Consider the following 15,347-nt stretch of genomic DNA (forward strand, 5'->3'; position numbering starts at 1 on the left):
GTGAATGTGTGTGAGCGCGAATGTGTGTGAGTGTGTGCACAGAGAAATAAAACCCACTATGTTCTTAGTGGTTCTCCCAACTTTCTGTTGCTTTCTATTCCTTTGGAAACAGTTACTATGAAAACCTGTTCCTGTTCCTTTACGTGATCTTCTTTTCCCTCTCCTTGGCAAAAAACACTGCCAAAAAGAAAAAACAAAAAACAAAATAACTACCGTATTATATTCCTGCATTTTTTAAAAAAGAAGAGGGAAAAAAACTCTTAAAAGCCCTTAAAACTTGCTGACAAACTTAAGTAGTGGCCTGAGAACTTGGAGCAAAAAAATATCTTATATTTGGGCTTCATAAAATGCTAGTTCTATACGACTAATTAGATGGAGGATCAAGTCTGCAAAGACAATTTGGCTTGTTTCAATAGTCATCCTATCAGAAAGGATTTTAACATGCAGTTCCTCAAACAGAGATTACAGCTTTACATAACCATGTTAAGGTGCTTTTTAGATGTTTAGAAACCAAGGAGAAGAGAAAAACCTATACAATTCTGACATGGGGGAAGTGGACTTGAGACAGATGCGGTATTCTCTGTGGACCGTGGATTCCCATGGGATGGTGAGGGTGGGGTGTCACCGGGGCGTATGTGGGAATGCCACAGGACCCTGCGGAAAACCACCTCCTTATGGTGCCTGAGGACTGCTCGTTTTCACCTGAAGAGGTGAAGGTGTGTTATCTTTCTTTATTTCTCACGATTCTCAGATTTCTAAATAAATAGTGTAAAGCGTCCCGGAGAGATCTCGGCTTGAGAGTTTATTGGCTGTTTGAATTGGGGCAAATTAATTAACTCCTCTAGGCCTCAATATCTTCTTCAATACAATGGAGCTAATAATATCTATCTTGCAGAGGTGCTGTGAAGATTGAATCAGCGTGTGAAAAATGTTCATGACAGGCTTTCAGACCAAATCCACGGGTAATTAAACCCCCCCAAAGTTCTTCCTTTGATTCACACCATTCGCCCCAGGGACAGATTTTATTTCCCTCGATTCTGAAACAGTCAGAATTCTGGACTAAAAGCAGCGAAGGCTTTTGGAACTAGGAGATTAATGCTGCCTTCTATTGTTCAGACGCTTCTGTAAATGTGGTGATCGCCACATTTCTACTGCATGGCTATTTCTAAACTTTAAAGTTTCTACAGGAACCCAAAGTTTTGACACGAGTAACAGCTGCTCCTTTGTATCTAAAATCGTAATTCAAAAAGGCATAAAAAACCAAGAGGTATCATCTCAAAGCATGAGCCTTCAAGTCTTTAGCACTGTTATCACAGTGTAGAGGGAACAATTAACGTCACTCTCAGGCAAAGCTTTTGGAGCTACAGGGTTGTCTGTTCACTAAGCCAACCACAAGATGATTCTTAAGTGAGACACCCTACACTTATCCCGAACGCTGGACTGCCTGCATCCGAATCAGCCCAAAGGATCCGTCTGGCTCCAGCCCAGAGAACCACCGGCCGAATGACAATGCTTAAAACGCAGCGCTTGAGGCGCTGAATGGAACTAGAATCAGGAGAAGGAGAAGAATATTATTTGTCCTTCTCGGGCAAGGTTTACTTTTCACCCAGGAAAGAAAAGAAAAAAAAAAAAAAGCCAAGTAACGTTACCTGTCCTTAGATATGGGAGCTACGAGCGGTGCATACCAATTAACTGCCACCTCACAGTGGGCATCAAGGTATATCAAAACCTTAAAAAACAGAGGCAGGGAGAAAGAACACTCTTCACATATGGTACATCGCATATCACACACAATTTAACATTAGATGCTAGTAATACATTAGCATTAGAGTCCATTCTGACATAGAAGGTATCGGTTTAATAAAGCCAGCATTTCGTTTCAATTAAAAAAAAAAATCTGAAGGGTACTTAAAAACGGATACGATCTTTTAGTTACCAAATCCAAGATGTTAACATTGTGAAATAGCGAATGTTTCCTACCTGCCCAAGTTTAGCCTTCTGGGCACCAATACTTCGTGCTTGAATTAAACCTTCTCTTCTTTCGTTTCGAAATACCTTCACTAAGCCATTCCACAGCTTAATATAGTCATCTAGTTTTTCTTTTAAGTGTTCTATGGATAAAAGAATTCAATCAACATAAATTATATTTATGTACATAAACCGGTTAAACTCTAAATTTTCTCAAAAAACAGGAATAGGCAACAGGTACTTTGGGCAGTCCAGCTGGTCAAACAGATTGAATGTTTACAGAGAAGCAAGGTAAAGTGTATTATTTGAGTTCATTTTTTGCTTAATATGCCTACAGAGAGCTGGTTAGCCTGACAGTCATCAAACACCTCTCCAAATGTTAAATATATGATGACTATGTCAACTGACATGAAAACTTAAAAAAAAAAAAATCTGCATATTAATATCATATCTAAAATCCTTAAGGCAAACATTTTGGTTACTTTAGCAGAAGTAATGGTTCCAGAATTCTGAAGATACACGGGCTATAAACAACATTCTATAACTTTATTGGAATCTACATAGGGTATAGGTTAAAATTGGTCTCCGGGCCATCTTTCTCGAGCTATACTCAGTGGTGAAGGTTGAGGTCTTGGTGTGATAAATATAGTCATCAAGTTGCCAAATAATAACCAAAGGATCCAATTTTCTCTGTATTGTGGGTATCAACAAGTATATGTATGGCTTCATGTACATGTGTATGTATATATATAAGTACCATGTATACATACGTAAATATTTAAATGTAAGATTTATGTGTAACAAATAAATATACACATATATTTGCAATCTGGTAGAGGAAACTTTGTCAAAACAAAGACACATTTGCCAAAGTTTCCACCTTGGTTTCCCAGTTGCAAGAGAATAACTTTTTTTTATTTTTTAAAACTGACATCCAAATTAGTTAGCATATAGTGCAACAATGATTTCAGGAGTAGATTCCTTAATGCCCCTTACCCATTTAGCCCATCCCCCCTCCCACAACCCCTCCAGCAACCCTCAGTCTGTTCTCCATATTTATAAGTCTCTTCTGTTTTGTCCTCCTCTCTGTTTTTATATTATTTTTGTTTCCCTTCCCTTATGTTCATCTGTTTTGTCTCTTAAAGTCCTCATATGAGTGAAGTCATAGGATTTTTGTCTTTCTCTGACTCACTAATTTCACTTAGCGTAATACCCTCCAGTTCCATCCACGTAGTTGCAAATGGCAAGATTTCATTCTTTTTGATGGCCGAGTAATACTCCATTGTATGTATATGCCACATCTTCTTTATCCATTCATCCATTGATGGACATTTGGGCTCTTTCCATACTTTGGCTACTGTTGATAGTGCTGCTGTAAACATGGGGGTGCACGTGTCCCTTCGAAACAGCACCCCTGTATCCTGTGGATAAATGCCTAGTAGTGCAATTGGTGGGTCATAGGGTAGTTCTATTTTTAGTTTTTTGAGGAACCTCCATACTGTTTTCCAGAGCGGCTGCACCAGCTTGAATTCCCAGCAAGAGAATAACTTGTCTGTGTCACTATGAGCCCTTGAAATTGGTCCATCACAGCCACAACTAGCTCTTGGATCTCTAAAGATGTTTCTTGGGGACACAAAAATTATTTTAAGTTGTTTAAAACTTTGGACCATGAACACATAAATAACAAAGAAGATATATTTAGAGATGACCTAGTCAGACTGTACACTTAATACTTGACTCATTTTTAGGGAGCAATACACTTATACATGGGTGTTCAGGATTGAGAAGAAAAAATCAACCTTTTTCTATTTTGGCATCCAGTTTTCATGAGTAGTATAAATAAAATTCTCACGCTGAATTATATTTTTTCCCCAGAATAATCTAGGTAATTTTTCCCTTCAATTTAAGTGACTTTTTTTTTTTTTTTAAATCTTACCTTCTTATTTTTTTTCAGCTTGGTACAATCCTAAATTACTTTTTAAAAGCACCCTCTGAATTGCATTTCCACGTTTTTTTAATTTAAAAAATTTTTTAAATTTACATCCAAGTTAGGTAGCATGTAGCGCAACAATGATTTCAGGAGTAGATTCCTTAGTGCCCCTTACCCATTTAGCCCATCCGCCCTCCCACAACCCCTCCAGTAACCCTCTGTTCTCCATATTTAAGAGTCCCTTATGTTTTGTCCCCCTCTCGGTTTTTATATTATTTTTGCTTCCTTTCCCTTGTGTTTATCCGTTCTGTGTCTTAAAGTCTTCATATGAGTGAAGTCATATGATATTTGTCTCTCTGCATTTCAGTGCTCTTTTGACTATGCAATGTAAATAAATTTAAAATAAATTGTTATGGCCAGAAATGAGTTGATGGCCTGTGCTTCAAATTTAGATTCTTAGTTAAGATGGTCCAAAAGGTAAGCTGGTCACTCAAATGACTTCTGGCTTCTTTGGGATCTCACACCTTGGTAGATTCTAATCATGTTCAAAACATTCGCCTCTCCTCGGGGAATAATTATTCTCCCCAGCCTGCTGAAAGTAGGCTTAGACCATGTGGTTTGCCATGGCCAACCTGCTGTGGACAAAATGATGTGAGGCACTTGTGAGCGGAAGTGTGAAAATCCCACTAGTGTTTCACCATTCTCTCTTCCTTTGCACAAGGCAGGCAATGCATGAGTTCAGGCTGCCTTGCAGTGAAGGTGTGGGGCATTGCTGGGGCTGAGCCACAGAAAATGCGTAGTATGAGCCAGAGAACTGTATAACTCTGTGTTGTCATGAGCCACTGAGAGTGTGGAGACCCATTTTACCTCGGCCCCACTTGGCCTCAGCTGGCTGACGTACAAGCATAGAGGAGTGTGCTCTATTTAAAGGCCCCAATTCTTGTTTAGAGAGGACACTGTGTTTTCCAGAAACCCCAGTGTTATAAGCAGCCAGCTCCTTGTGAGGTTTTATATTAGTAAAGTGTTTTGTCTTTAAAGGAAAAATGGTAACTCAAACTTTTGCTTTCTGAATATATTGGGGAAAGAACAAACCAAATGTTCACTCATTAAGGATAGGGCTGACAAATTTTACGGTTGTTATGAAATGGGGAAAATTAAAGGCCTTCTGTACTTCTGTTCAAGGGGAGCGCCAACAATGCCTCTCTGCACTCTGCAAGATAAGCAGGTCCTGCACTTGACTGCTATTAAACTGTGTTATAAGAGGCTAAATGTTAGAGCACTAATCACACAAAATAATTAAAGTCAAATGGACAAAAAAAACTGAAGTCCAAATTCTGTTCTCCTCTCCTGAGGATGGGAGTTATTTTAGGATGGGAACACATTTTGGTGTATCTGCACTTTTTATTAAAGGATATGCTAAGCCTCTGCTTGTATTAATAACATAAGGCTTCTTAAAATCCACATAATCACATACATGAGATTTCCCAAAGTCATTTTTGTAGATGTAGGTTTTCGTAAATCTAAAATACTGTTGGTACCAACAATATCACTTCAAAACGTATTTTCAAATATTTATCTTGAGACAGGAATCGTATTCTTAATGAAAGCCCTCCTGTCATAGAAAATTGTAGTCAAGATGTCTAAGGTAGAGGGCATTTGATAGGACTAAACATTTTAAAAGATTACACTTTTTAGTGCAATTAAAAGTGATTAGTTGAAAAAAGTGCTTAGTTGTACAAAGATGAGGGGAAAAGGAAATAGGCCTTATTTCTATTTCTTCTCCATGCTGACATCTGTGTAGATCAATATTCTGATCATGTCCTTGCAAAAACAGCAGAGGTTTATCTAGACTGCGAGAGTTACAAATTAAGTTTTGGAGAAAGCTTGTGTAAAGCCATTCTGAATGGTATTTTCAGGCTACCCATGTTCTGTCTTCACCTCTAATATATTCACTTGTACACAAAAATTCTCTGCGAGACTTATTTGCCAAAAAAAAGCAAATACCTTGTTGTTATTGAGTAGCCTGAGTGCTTTGGTCAATTTTCAAAGAATCTAATTCAGTTTTATGACAAGCAAAGACTAGTAAATAGATATCCAGATCTGGGTTTCAGCAGCACCATTCTTTTTTTTATTTAGCATGCTGATTTGGGGTCTGAACTATAACATTATCTATCTTCTAATACTTGTGCCATTAAGAAGATATATTCCGCTTACAATAAATGTTAATTTAAAAAACCCACTTATCTGGGAAACCACTGCTCAATCTCTCTCTTGCCAAGTTGAATCAAGGTTAACCAACACCTCCCTAAACGCTATAATAGCTGGCTCCTTAAAAAGAAGAAAAAATACAACACAATTTCCTTTTATTCAACATTCTAAATCAAATACAGAACAAAATAAGCTTTAGGAGATACTTCTATTATATATAACAATGGTCCGCGGAGTCTGGTCAAATTCAATATTTGTATCATTGTTCAAATGCAAAAATTAGGCTATTAAATAGGTGTATGGATTTCAGGTTGACGGCTATGGATGGAGCATCTGGTAGCAATACAACATAACACAATTGCACTTTTCAGTCTTTCAATAAATGATCTTCATGGCCCCATTTTTGCAAAATCCGAGGCCCAGAGAATTGGTGTCGTGTAAGATGGTAGTTAAATACACAGATTTATGAGCCTGTAGATTTGGATCTGTTAACTAGCACCTCTGTGACGTTTGACAAGTTACTGAACACCTCTGAGGCTCCCATGTAAAATAAAGATAATGACAGTATCCATCTCAAGGATTATTGCCAGGATGAAACAAAATACTTTATGTATGATGCCTGGCACAGTGCCAGCTTGGTACCAGATGCTATCAGTAGATGCTAATTATTAATTTTTAAAGACTAATTATTTTAGAATCACACTTTGCAAGTCTTCATAATTAGCTTATTTCATAGACAGAAAGTCAATTTTCCACAGCCATTACCTTTATTACTGAAATCATCAATTAGCACAATTTCTGCTAAATATTTCCTTGGAGTCCTTTTAATGACACTGTGGACCGTTCTCATGAGCGTTGACCATCCTTCGTTGTGGAAGACAATGACAACGCTGGAAGTGAGTAGGTTTTCATCATAATGCCAATACTTGCACCTGTGAAAGGAACATTTAGTCATGTTTATTTAGAGGCAATTGGTAATGCGCGGTTTCAAACTTACTACGATTAGGTTTTCTGGTTGGATTGAATATTACTGACTTAAACGAGGGAAGCGAATGAAATGCAACCTTTTATATTTTAACAGAAACGCAAATGGAAGAGAGAAGATGCTACGAGATGAAGTCACTCACAGAGCAGCTCCCTAACCAACTGGCACTTGCTGTGTGGTAAAGAGAATTAATTTCTGAATGTATGCGTCCCCGCCGGGGGCACTCCAGATTTTCACAGCAATCAGAGCTGGGCTTTTTTTTTCCCCCATGACTTAGATTTCAGTTTACTTGCCTTTTTAAAACTTGAATTTCTAGTGCACAGATTTATTTCACTTGCTGTGTATGAACTACATACACAGATTTGAAAGCTGTCCTGTTCTAATGCGGCCAAAACCTTCAGGAAAAAAAATGAAATAGGCTGACCTATGGCATATAGCAGACATTAAAAAATTAACTGTTGAATGAATTTTAAAAATCCTAGTAATCTGGGGTGCCCGGGGGGCTCAAACATCCGACTCTAAATTTCGACTCAGGTCGTGATCTCATGGTTCATGAGTTCTCTCTCTCCCTCTCTCACTGCCCCTCTCCCACTCGTGCTTGCTCTCTTTCTCAATATAAATTTTTTTTTTTCAACGTTTATTTATTTTTGGGACAGAGAGAGACAGAGCATGAACGGGGGAGGGGCAGAGAGAGAGGGAGACACAGAATCGGAAACAGGGTCCAGGCTCTGAGCCATCAGCCCAGAGCCCGACGCGGGGCTCGAACTCACGGACCGCGAGATCGTGACCTGGCTGAAGTCGGACGCTTAACCGACTGCGCCACCCAGGCGCCCCTCTCTTTCTCAATATAAATAAACTTGAAAAAAAATAAAATTCCTAGTAACGTTTAGTTATTAGATTAGCTAAAGAAGATATTTAGCTATTTTACACAAAACTATCTGACACAACTACAGTAGGAATAAAGTTGCCAGGAGCCTTTTTCTAATTGAAAGGAAACTCAGAACAGGGCCTGATAAAGACTCAAGGAGCCAGGGAAGGTTTAGTGAGTTTCACAAAAAATACACACACACACACACACACACACACACACACACACACAAAGCATATATACGTATATATGTGTGTACATAGACACACACATTTATATTTCTGTTTGTTTTTCTAACGCCAAAGCTTTTCACGAAGTAAATAAGCTTGTTCCCAAGATTAAATTTAAAGCCATAAAAGCAGTAATTAACCTTATCAGCTTGATAACCTATACCGGGAATTAGAGTAGGAACCATTATTTAAAATAGGTCCTGGTCTGATTCAGATGGAAACAACCTTTTCTCCAAGTGTGTATTTTCCTTTCAAAATTGTTCTAAATTATCTATGTTCTTAAAGGTTGATTTTTATAGAAATGCAGATTGAGTCCGGTAATCCACTTAAATCTTATTTCCTATATCTGCATTTTCTCATTAAAGGGGTATTAATTACCCATTATGCTCATGCTCTCATCTAGACACCAGAGCTACAGCACTGAGAGGACAGCACGGTCTCTGCCCTTTCGTAGCCATGGTCCTACAGGGGAATCAAGACACAGAGCAAATATTTGTACTTTCCAAGAGTGTCGATGCAAAAACCAGGGTGCCTACGACAGGTGGACCTCACTTAGCCTCGAGACATGTGGTCAGGAAGGACCCCTGGAGCTAGTGATTTGATTAAAGATGATTAAAAAAAAAAAAAAGTGCTAAGCCCCAAGAGATGGGGAGGGAGTGGGGAGGAAAAGATAAGAGCACAAGAATGAATCGTGTGCATATGATTGCAGGTATTATGGGAACTTGGAAGATCTGTATCTTTGGAACATGTAATTAAAATACGAAAAATAAACATAAGTTAAAGAGGAAAAGTTACAAAGAAGGGCGTTTGCGGTAGAGGAAATAACAGCATCTACTTATTATGTGCCAGGCACTATTCTGTGTTTTACTTTTATTAACTTATTTAACCTGCGAATACCACTATGAGGTCAGTACTATTAATATCCCCATTAAAAAAATTTTTTTAATGTTTATTTATTTTTGACAGAGAGAGAAAGACAGAGCATGAGTGGGGGAGGGGCAGAGAGAGAGGGAGACACAGAATCCGAAGCAGGCTCCAGGCTCTGAGCTGTCAGCACAGAGCCCCACGTGGGGCTCAAAATTACAGACCATGAGATCATGACCTGAGCTGAAGTCGGACGCTCAACCAACTGAGCCACCCAGGCGCCCCTTAATATCCCCATTTTATAGATAAGGGGACTGAGGCTCAGAAAGAAATGATTTGCCTAAGATCACACAGCTAGTAAGTAGTGAAGGCAGGAAATAAACCTAGGCTATCGTGAATTCATAAGAAATCTTATTAAACATAAACGTAAAAGAAAAAATACTAGCTATTCCTATGTATAAATGGCTAAGAACTGATCTAAGAACTGTTGATGATATTGAATATCATTTCAATACAAGGCACCCATGGAGCATATTGTTATGTGATGGGAGCCCTCTCCTCTCCTCCCCTTTGCAGCCAGGAGATGGCCCCAGGAATGGGGAAGGACAGGTGGGGTATGGCACCCTATAGCAACAAGTTAAACCAAGAGGGCTTTCTAGTGTAACCCAAAGTTGAGAGGGTCCAAATATTCATTCAGAAGAGCAACTTAAAAAATACAGCAGTGGAGGAATGCAGATCTTGAAAGAAGATGTGATGAGTGCTTCTGGAGAGAAAGCAACCCAGGCAGATAGGTCTAATTTTAGACGGTAGGAATAACAGTCCCTCAAAACAAACTGTAACTCAGATGGAGGCTCAGGCAACCTTGTTCCTTCTCTGAGGACAACCACTGGGCTTAACACAGCAGAACCGGATGGCACAGACACCAATCAATTTATAACAGACACGAGAATTGGTGACAATATTCAAGACATGGGAGGACATTTGGGACTTGCTGATTTCTAAGGCAGAAGATGACAACTTGGGGAAATAAGCAGACAGGGACTCTGAATGGCAGACAGAAAGGAGTTGAAAACACACAGAGACTAGAGGAGGGAAGGCAGAGGTAGAGTGAAGACGGGAGAGAGGGTCCCATGAGGGGCACCGTCACTGTCCTGGGGAACTGCATAAGTGGAGACAGTTTAAAGATTTGGGCATGCTACCTTGCCTTCTTCCACAGGACAAGGGGACGAGAGAACTGGAATAGAGAGTGTTGTCTCGCCTCTCCATCTCCTCTTGCCTATGTACAGTTTGGAAATAACTCCAAAGATGTAAATGAGATTGTGTGCCAGTAACATCTCTTGGTGTATACTTTTCCTATTTGTCTCAAAAATTACAAAAGCATTATATAACTTGTGCAACACAGAAGTTTATTAAGGTGGAAGTTCCCTCCCTTAACCTCTCCTCAACTATGTCAAATCTCACATCCTAGGAGAAATCACTGTTAATCGTTGGCTGTGTATTTTTAAACTTTTCTTATGCAGGCATATAAATGAGTATGTATGTGTGAGTATATACACACACACACAACATATTCAGATGAATATGTATAAATTCTTCTTCCATGTGAATATGTACAGATTTATCATATTATCTAAATCTTTTTAACTACTGCATAATATTCCATAGTATGGCCGGTCCATTATTTAACCATCTCCTTACTTTTCCACAGAAAAGGGAAGGAGAAGCTTTTCTAGTGAGGATGGGTAGAAAATCTGGAGGGAACAAGATGGGAATAAAAGCAGATGGAGAAAGGGACCTGTGCCTGGCCTCCAGTTCTGACCTTTAGGAGGAGACCACCCCACAGGGTGTGGCTACAGCACAGAACAGAAATAATTCTGATGTGTATTCAGGCAGAGAGAGTTAAAGACAATTCCCTTTTCCACCTATTTTCTGCAGGCTCCTTTGGCTCTAGGTTGGAGCCAGAGAGCCTAGGATGTCCACATGCTTTCCATGGGAACATGGAAGGTAGCTTAGAGTTAAGATCCACGGGCCTGCTGGGAGTCACCATGGTAAGGGGTAAGATGACATTTAGCAAAGTGATGGGGTAGAAGGCTTAGCCAGGGACTGGGCCGTGGGGTTCAGAGGATCCACAGTATCAGTGGAAGCCAATGTGGAGTGAGTCCCTGGAGTGGGGCAGATGTCGGAAGGGACCATGTGTCCCAAGGGCAGCAGGAGAATTGACCAGAAGTTACTACGGCAGGGGTTCCTTCAGCAGCAAGTGCAAAGACGTCATACACCTGGGAAGACAGGAGAAGGCAGCAGGGATGGAGGGTAAACAGACCAGAAGTACCCATAGCACCTCAAGGATGCAGGACCCTTCTATCATCTGGATGCTACAGAAGAAAGGAAGACGAGATGAGACCCTATGGAGGAGAAACAGCCCAGAGAGGGAGTTTGAACTTCAGGCTGATTGGCCACTAGCTGAAAGGAGACCTTTAAGCCAATGCAGATTGGGTGACTTTTAATTACTAGCTTTCACTGGCCACCATCAGCCTGAATGCAGGTTCATGAGAAAGTTTAGCTCTTTGGCAGCTTCTCTGATTTTCCATTGTGAGATGAAGCCATTGAGTGGAGCATACAGAAAGAGACCTTATAATATACAAAGCCCTGATGTTAAGACTTATTATTGAAAGAAGCCCCCATGGTACTGTAAAACCCCCTATTTTGCATCCTTTCTCTCACTTTACTGGTGGAGAATTTGTAATCAGTTCTAATAAGAAGGACGGCCAACTGAAACAAGAAAGCCACATTTAAGTGGATGGGTTATGTTATAGACTTTGGACTAATGTCTGCTCTCTGGAGCCTCATCTTCCAAGAGAGCTTAAAAATCCTCTAACATCAAGGACAGTAGTGCTTTAGCATCATCAAGAGACTGTTCTGGTCGCAAATATTCACATTCAGATTATGGGTTTGCAGTGATTAAAGCTATAGTTAGTCTTTAAAGTCATTTAACACAGTATTCTCATGGGGGCCATGTGGGCCAGGTGCTGGTGATCAGAAGAAAAGATGGGAATAAAAATTCTCACAGTGACTCTTCTAGAACTTAAAAAAGTAAATTTCAACCCAAAAGTGAAATGCCTGTGTATAATTTACTTGTATTCCCTCAGTACCAGCTGTTTTTAAGATCAGTAGTTTGATACATGGCCTTGTTGTGTCTAGACTTTATCAACAAATAATATCTAATTCAGCAGACTATGAAAAACAGCATTTTAGGCTGCAAACCTCTGCAATCCATAGAAACTATCATTAATCTACAGGGGTGTGTGTATGTGCGTGCATGTGCACGCACATATATGCACGCTTTTTTAGGCATAGGAAACAAATCCTCAATTTAGGAAACACTGTTTTTCTTTATACACTACCTACTTTTATTTTTAAATCAATTAAGAATCTTTCCTGTCTCCGTCTAAAACCTTTTTTGCTCATTCCCATGATAAAAGGAAGTGGAAAATTGCTTATGATTTACATGAAACAGTGCTGACACCCAATGGTTGAATAAATTAGTAATGTAGAATATAAAATTTAACTCAGCATTCAGAAACCCATATACATTTTCAATGAAAGGAGAATTATCACTGTTAAACCCAATCACTCAAACTCAACAGGCTGGGGGGAGTGGAATTTTATCCAAGTGTTCAGTTTCTACGTACTTTGATTGGAAATGACACAAAGTAAGCCCCTTAAGAACATGCTATGGTGGATTTTATTCCTTGCAGTTCATTACACGTACCAAAATGGAGAATCTGAGCATCAAAGAAATTTATAAATTACACTTCCTGATCACCATTCTCTGGATATGCTCCTTTCGTCAATGTCTTTCCCAGAAAAGCCTGCTATAATCCAGATGTGGAATTGCCGACATAAAGGTGCAATCTTACAACCCTTAATCTGGCTACAATTCCTTTACAAATACAACTTAAAATTACACTGGTACTGGATATATTTTCTGCAACGGTATCATACTGCTAGCTCACAAACCCCTACAACTTTTCTCCCCCAATTACTGCTAAGCCTAGTGTTTCTCATTCTGTGTTTTTGCAGTTGAACTCAGCATAAAATACCTTGTTTACATTTATTTTGCATTTTTGGTTGGGTATGAGCTCCAGCAGGCTCTGCTCTCTTAACCATCCTTCCTCGTTTTCTATGTGGAAAATTGGATTAGTATGGTTTCTATCTCTGGAGCCACTGTTTATATGGACGAATATGAGAAGGTCAAATATAGTGCTTGAAAGCTATGTGTAATCCTTAAGAGGTTGCTATCACTCTACTCATCAATTTCATCTAACTGCACTATCATTCCCACTATATTTCTTTACCTAGTCCACAGGGATCTGAGAACTTTACTCAGCTATCCTACTAAATCAAGACAAATTAGGTATCACACAGTCTCCTGGTCCACTAATGTAAACGCATTTTTTTTTTTTAAGATACAGTTACTAGTTGGTTTGATTCCTTTTCATAGACTCACACTGGTACCTAGTGAAGGTGACTTTTTAAGTATGAATAAGTGGTCTCTTCTAGGATCTTAAGAGTCGTACATCAGTGTCAAGTTTCCAGAACCAAACATTCTCTCTTCTCTTTGGAAAATGTTTAAGGCAGTATTTTCCCACCTCCAGTCCCCTAAAATCTCTCCTCTTCTTCACAATACCTCCGGATTATTGATGGTACTTCCTTTCAAACTCATCTGGTAAGTTCCTCAGTATCTAGTGCTAGACGATGCTTTAAAAGCCTCAACTAAAATTTAATATACTTAAGTGCCTCCTTATTCTGTGCTCATTATATTTGAATTTAATTCCCTCTTAACATGCTGTTATAAAACTTTCAATATGGAGATCACTCCTTAGGCATAGCAGCAAATACTTGCCCAAGCTGGACCAGAGGCCCCTTCCTGGACTTTGAGCGTCTGAGATTCTAGTTGGGCTCTTGAATGATCTTGTGAGGCATAGGCCGGGTAGCTATTTTCATGGAGAAAGAGAGAAGTAGAGATAAGAGTCTATGAACTTCAGAAAGAAAGAGCACATGACTTTGGTTCCTAACTTTTCATTTCCTAGTTCAGTCAAGTATATTTCCTGACCTTAGGTTCCATGAGATACTCCTACATCCTTTCTTCTTTTTTTAATGCTTATTTATTATTTTTAAAGGTGCTTTGTGGGAGATTTTATTTTTTTACACTCAAAAGACATTTTTGTAAATTCTGATACAGTCACGATTGAGTATTTCCTTGTTTATTACTTCAATAGAAGGATTTTACTTAGAACATTAAGAATAATTTTTTTTCAAATGTGTGAAAGTAGAGTTTTATTTTATTTAAAAATTTTTTTTTAAATATAATTTATTCTTGAGAGAGAGCGAGAGAGCACGATCAGGGGAGGGGCAGAAAGAGAGGGAGAGGGAGAGCTCCCTGTCAGCATAGAGCCCGATGTGGGGCTTGAACCCATGAACCGTGAGATCATGACCTGAGCCAAAACCAAGAGTTGGGGGTGCTGACTGAGGTACCCGGGGCACCCAAGGCACCCAAGAGATACTCCTATATCCTTTCAGTTAATTGCTTGCCACCCCTCACCTCCACCATTTTTTCCTTTTTTTTTTCTTTTAGCTTAAGCTACTTGAGTAGATTGGTTTTTGGCAAATAATTCATGTTTAACATGCTACTCTTGATATTTTGGTAAACTTTCGGTTATTATGTATATTTCTTCACAGAATTAAACTTAGAGATTTTTCACTATCATTGAATCAATGAATCAATCTCTTAAAATTTGAAATTACCGGAGATGTTCCTCAATGATCATTGTTGAAGTCACAGAAAGATGAACTACAGATGGCCTTACTACAGGCCAGTATTATCTGGTATGTCCTAAAAATAACTTGTATGAACGTACAAAATTGAGCTTAAGAGAATTACACATGCTAACCAAATAGGCTGATATATTAAACTGATGTGAAAAAAAAAACCCCACAAATTTTCATGTAACGTAGTCACCACTAAATAATCTGCCTACAAATTCTGATTACAATTGGAATGTTGCTTGGTGAGCATGGAATCTCACAGTCTTACTGGTTTTGAAAGCTCCATGCATCTTCGTCCACAATAGGGTTTGCTGAACAGAGTAAATTCCTATTGGCTGACTCAGGTCCCTTCTCCCATGGATAGCTGGGGGTATAATGATCACATAGTTTCTTTGGCTCCTCTATTCTCATCCCGTGGAGATGAATTCCTTCTTAGCAGTGTATTCTTTCTTTTACAAGGCACAATAA

General features: G+C 39.1%; 1 protein-coding gene across 1 annotated transcript in view; it reads right to left on the reverse strand.

Annotated features, from left to right (window-relative positions):
• GALNT7 (polypeptide N-acetylgalactosaminyltransferase 7) overlaps positions 1-15,347 on the reverse strand; it is a 149,029-nt gene that overhangs the window by 22,183 nt on the left and 111,499 nt on the right. The window contains exons 3-5 of the mRNA XM_030312753.1: positions 6,872-7,038; positions 1,981-2,111; positions 1,650-1,729 (exon numbers count right to left, since the gene is read on the reverse strand). Coding sequence (XP_030168613.1) covers positions 1,650-1,729; positions 1,981-2,111; positions 6,872-7,038 — 378 coding nt within the window. The remainder of the gene's footprint in view (positions 1-1,649; positions 1,730-1,980; positions 2,112-6,871; positions 7,039-15,347) is intronic.

Source organism: Lynx canadensis, chromosome B1, assembly GCF_007474595.2.
Source record: "Lynx canadensis isolate LIC74 chromosome B1, mLynCan4.pri.v2, whole genome shotgun sequence".
In the NCBI taxonomy this organism is placed as follows: domain Eukaryota; kingdom Metazoa; phylum Chordata; class Mammalia; order Carnivora; family Felidae; genus Lynx; species Lynx canadensis.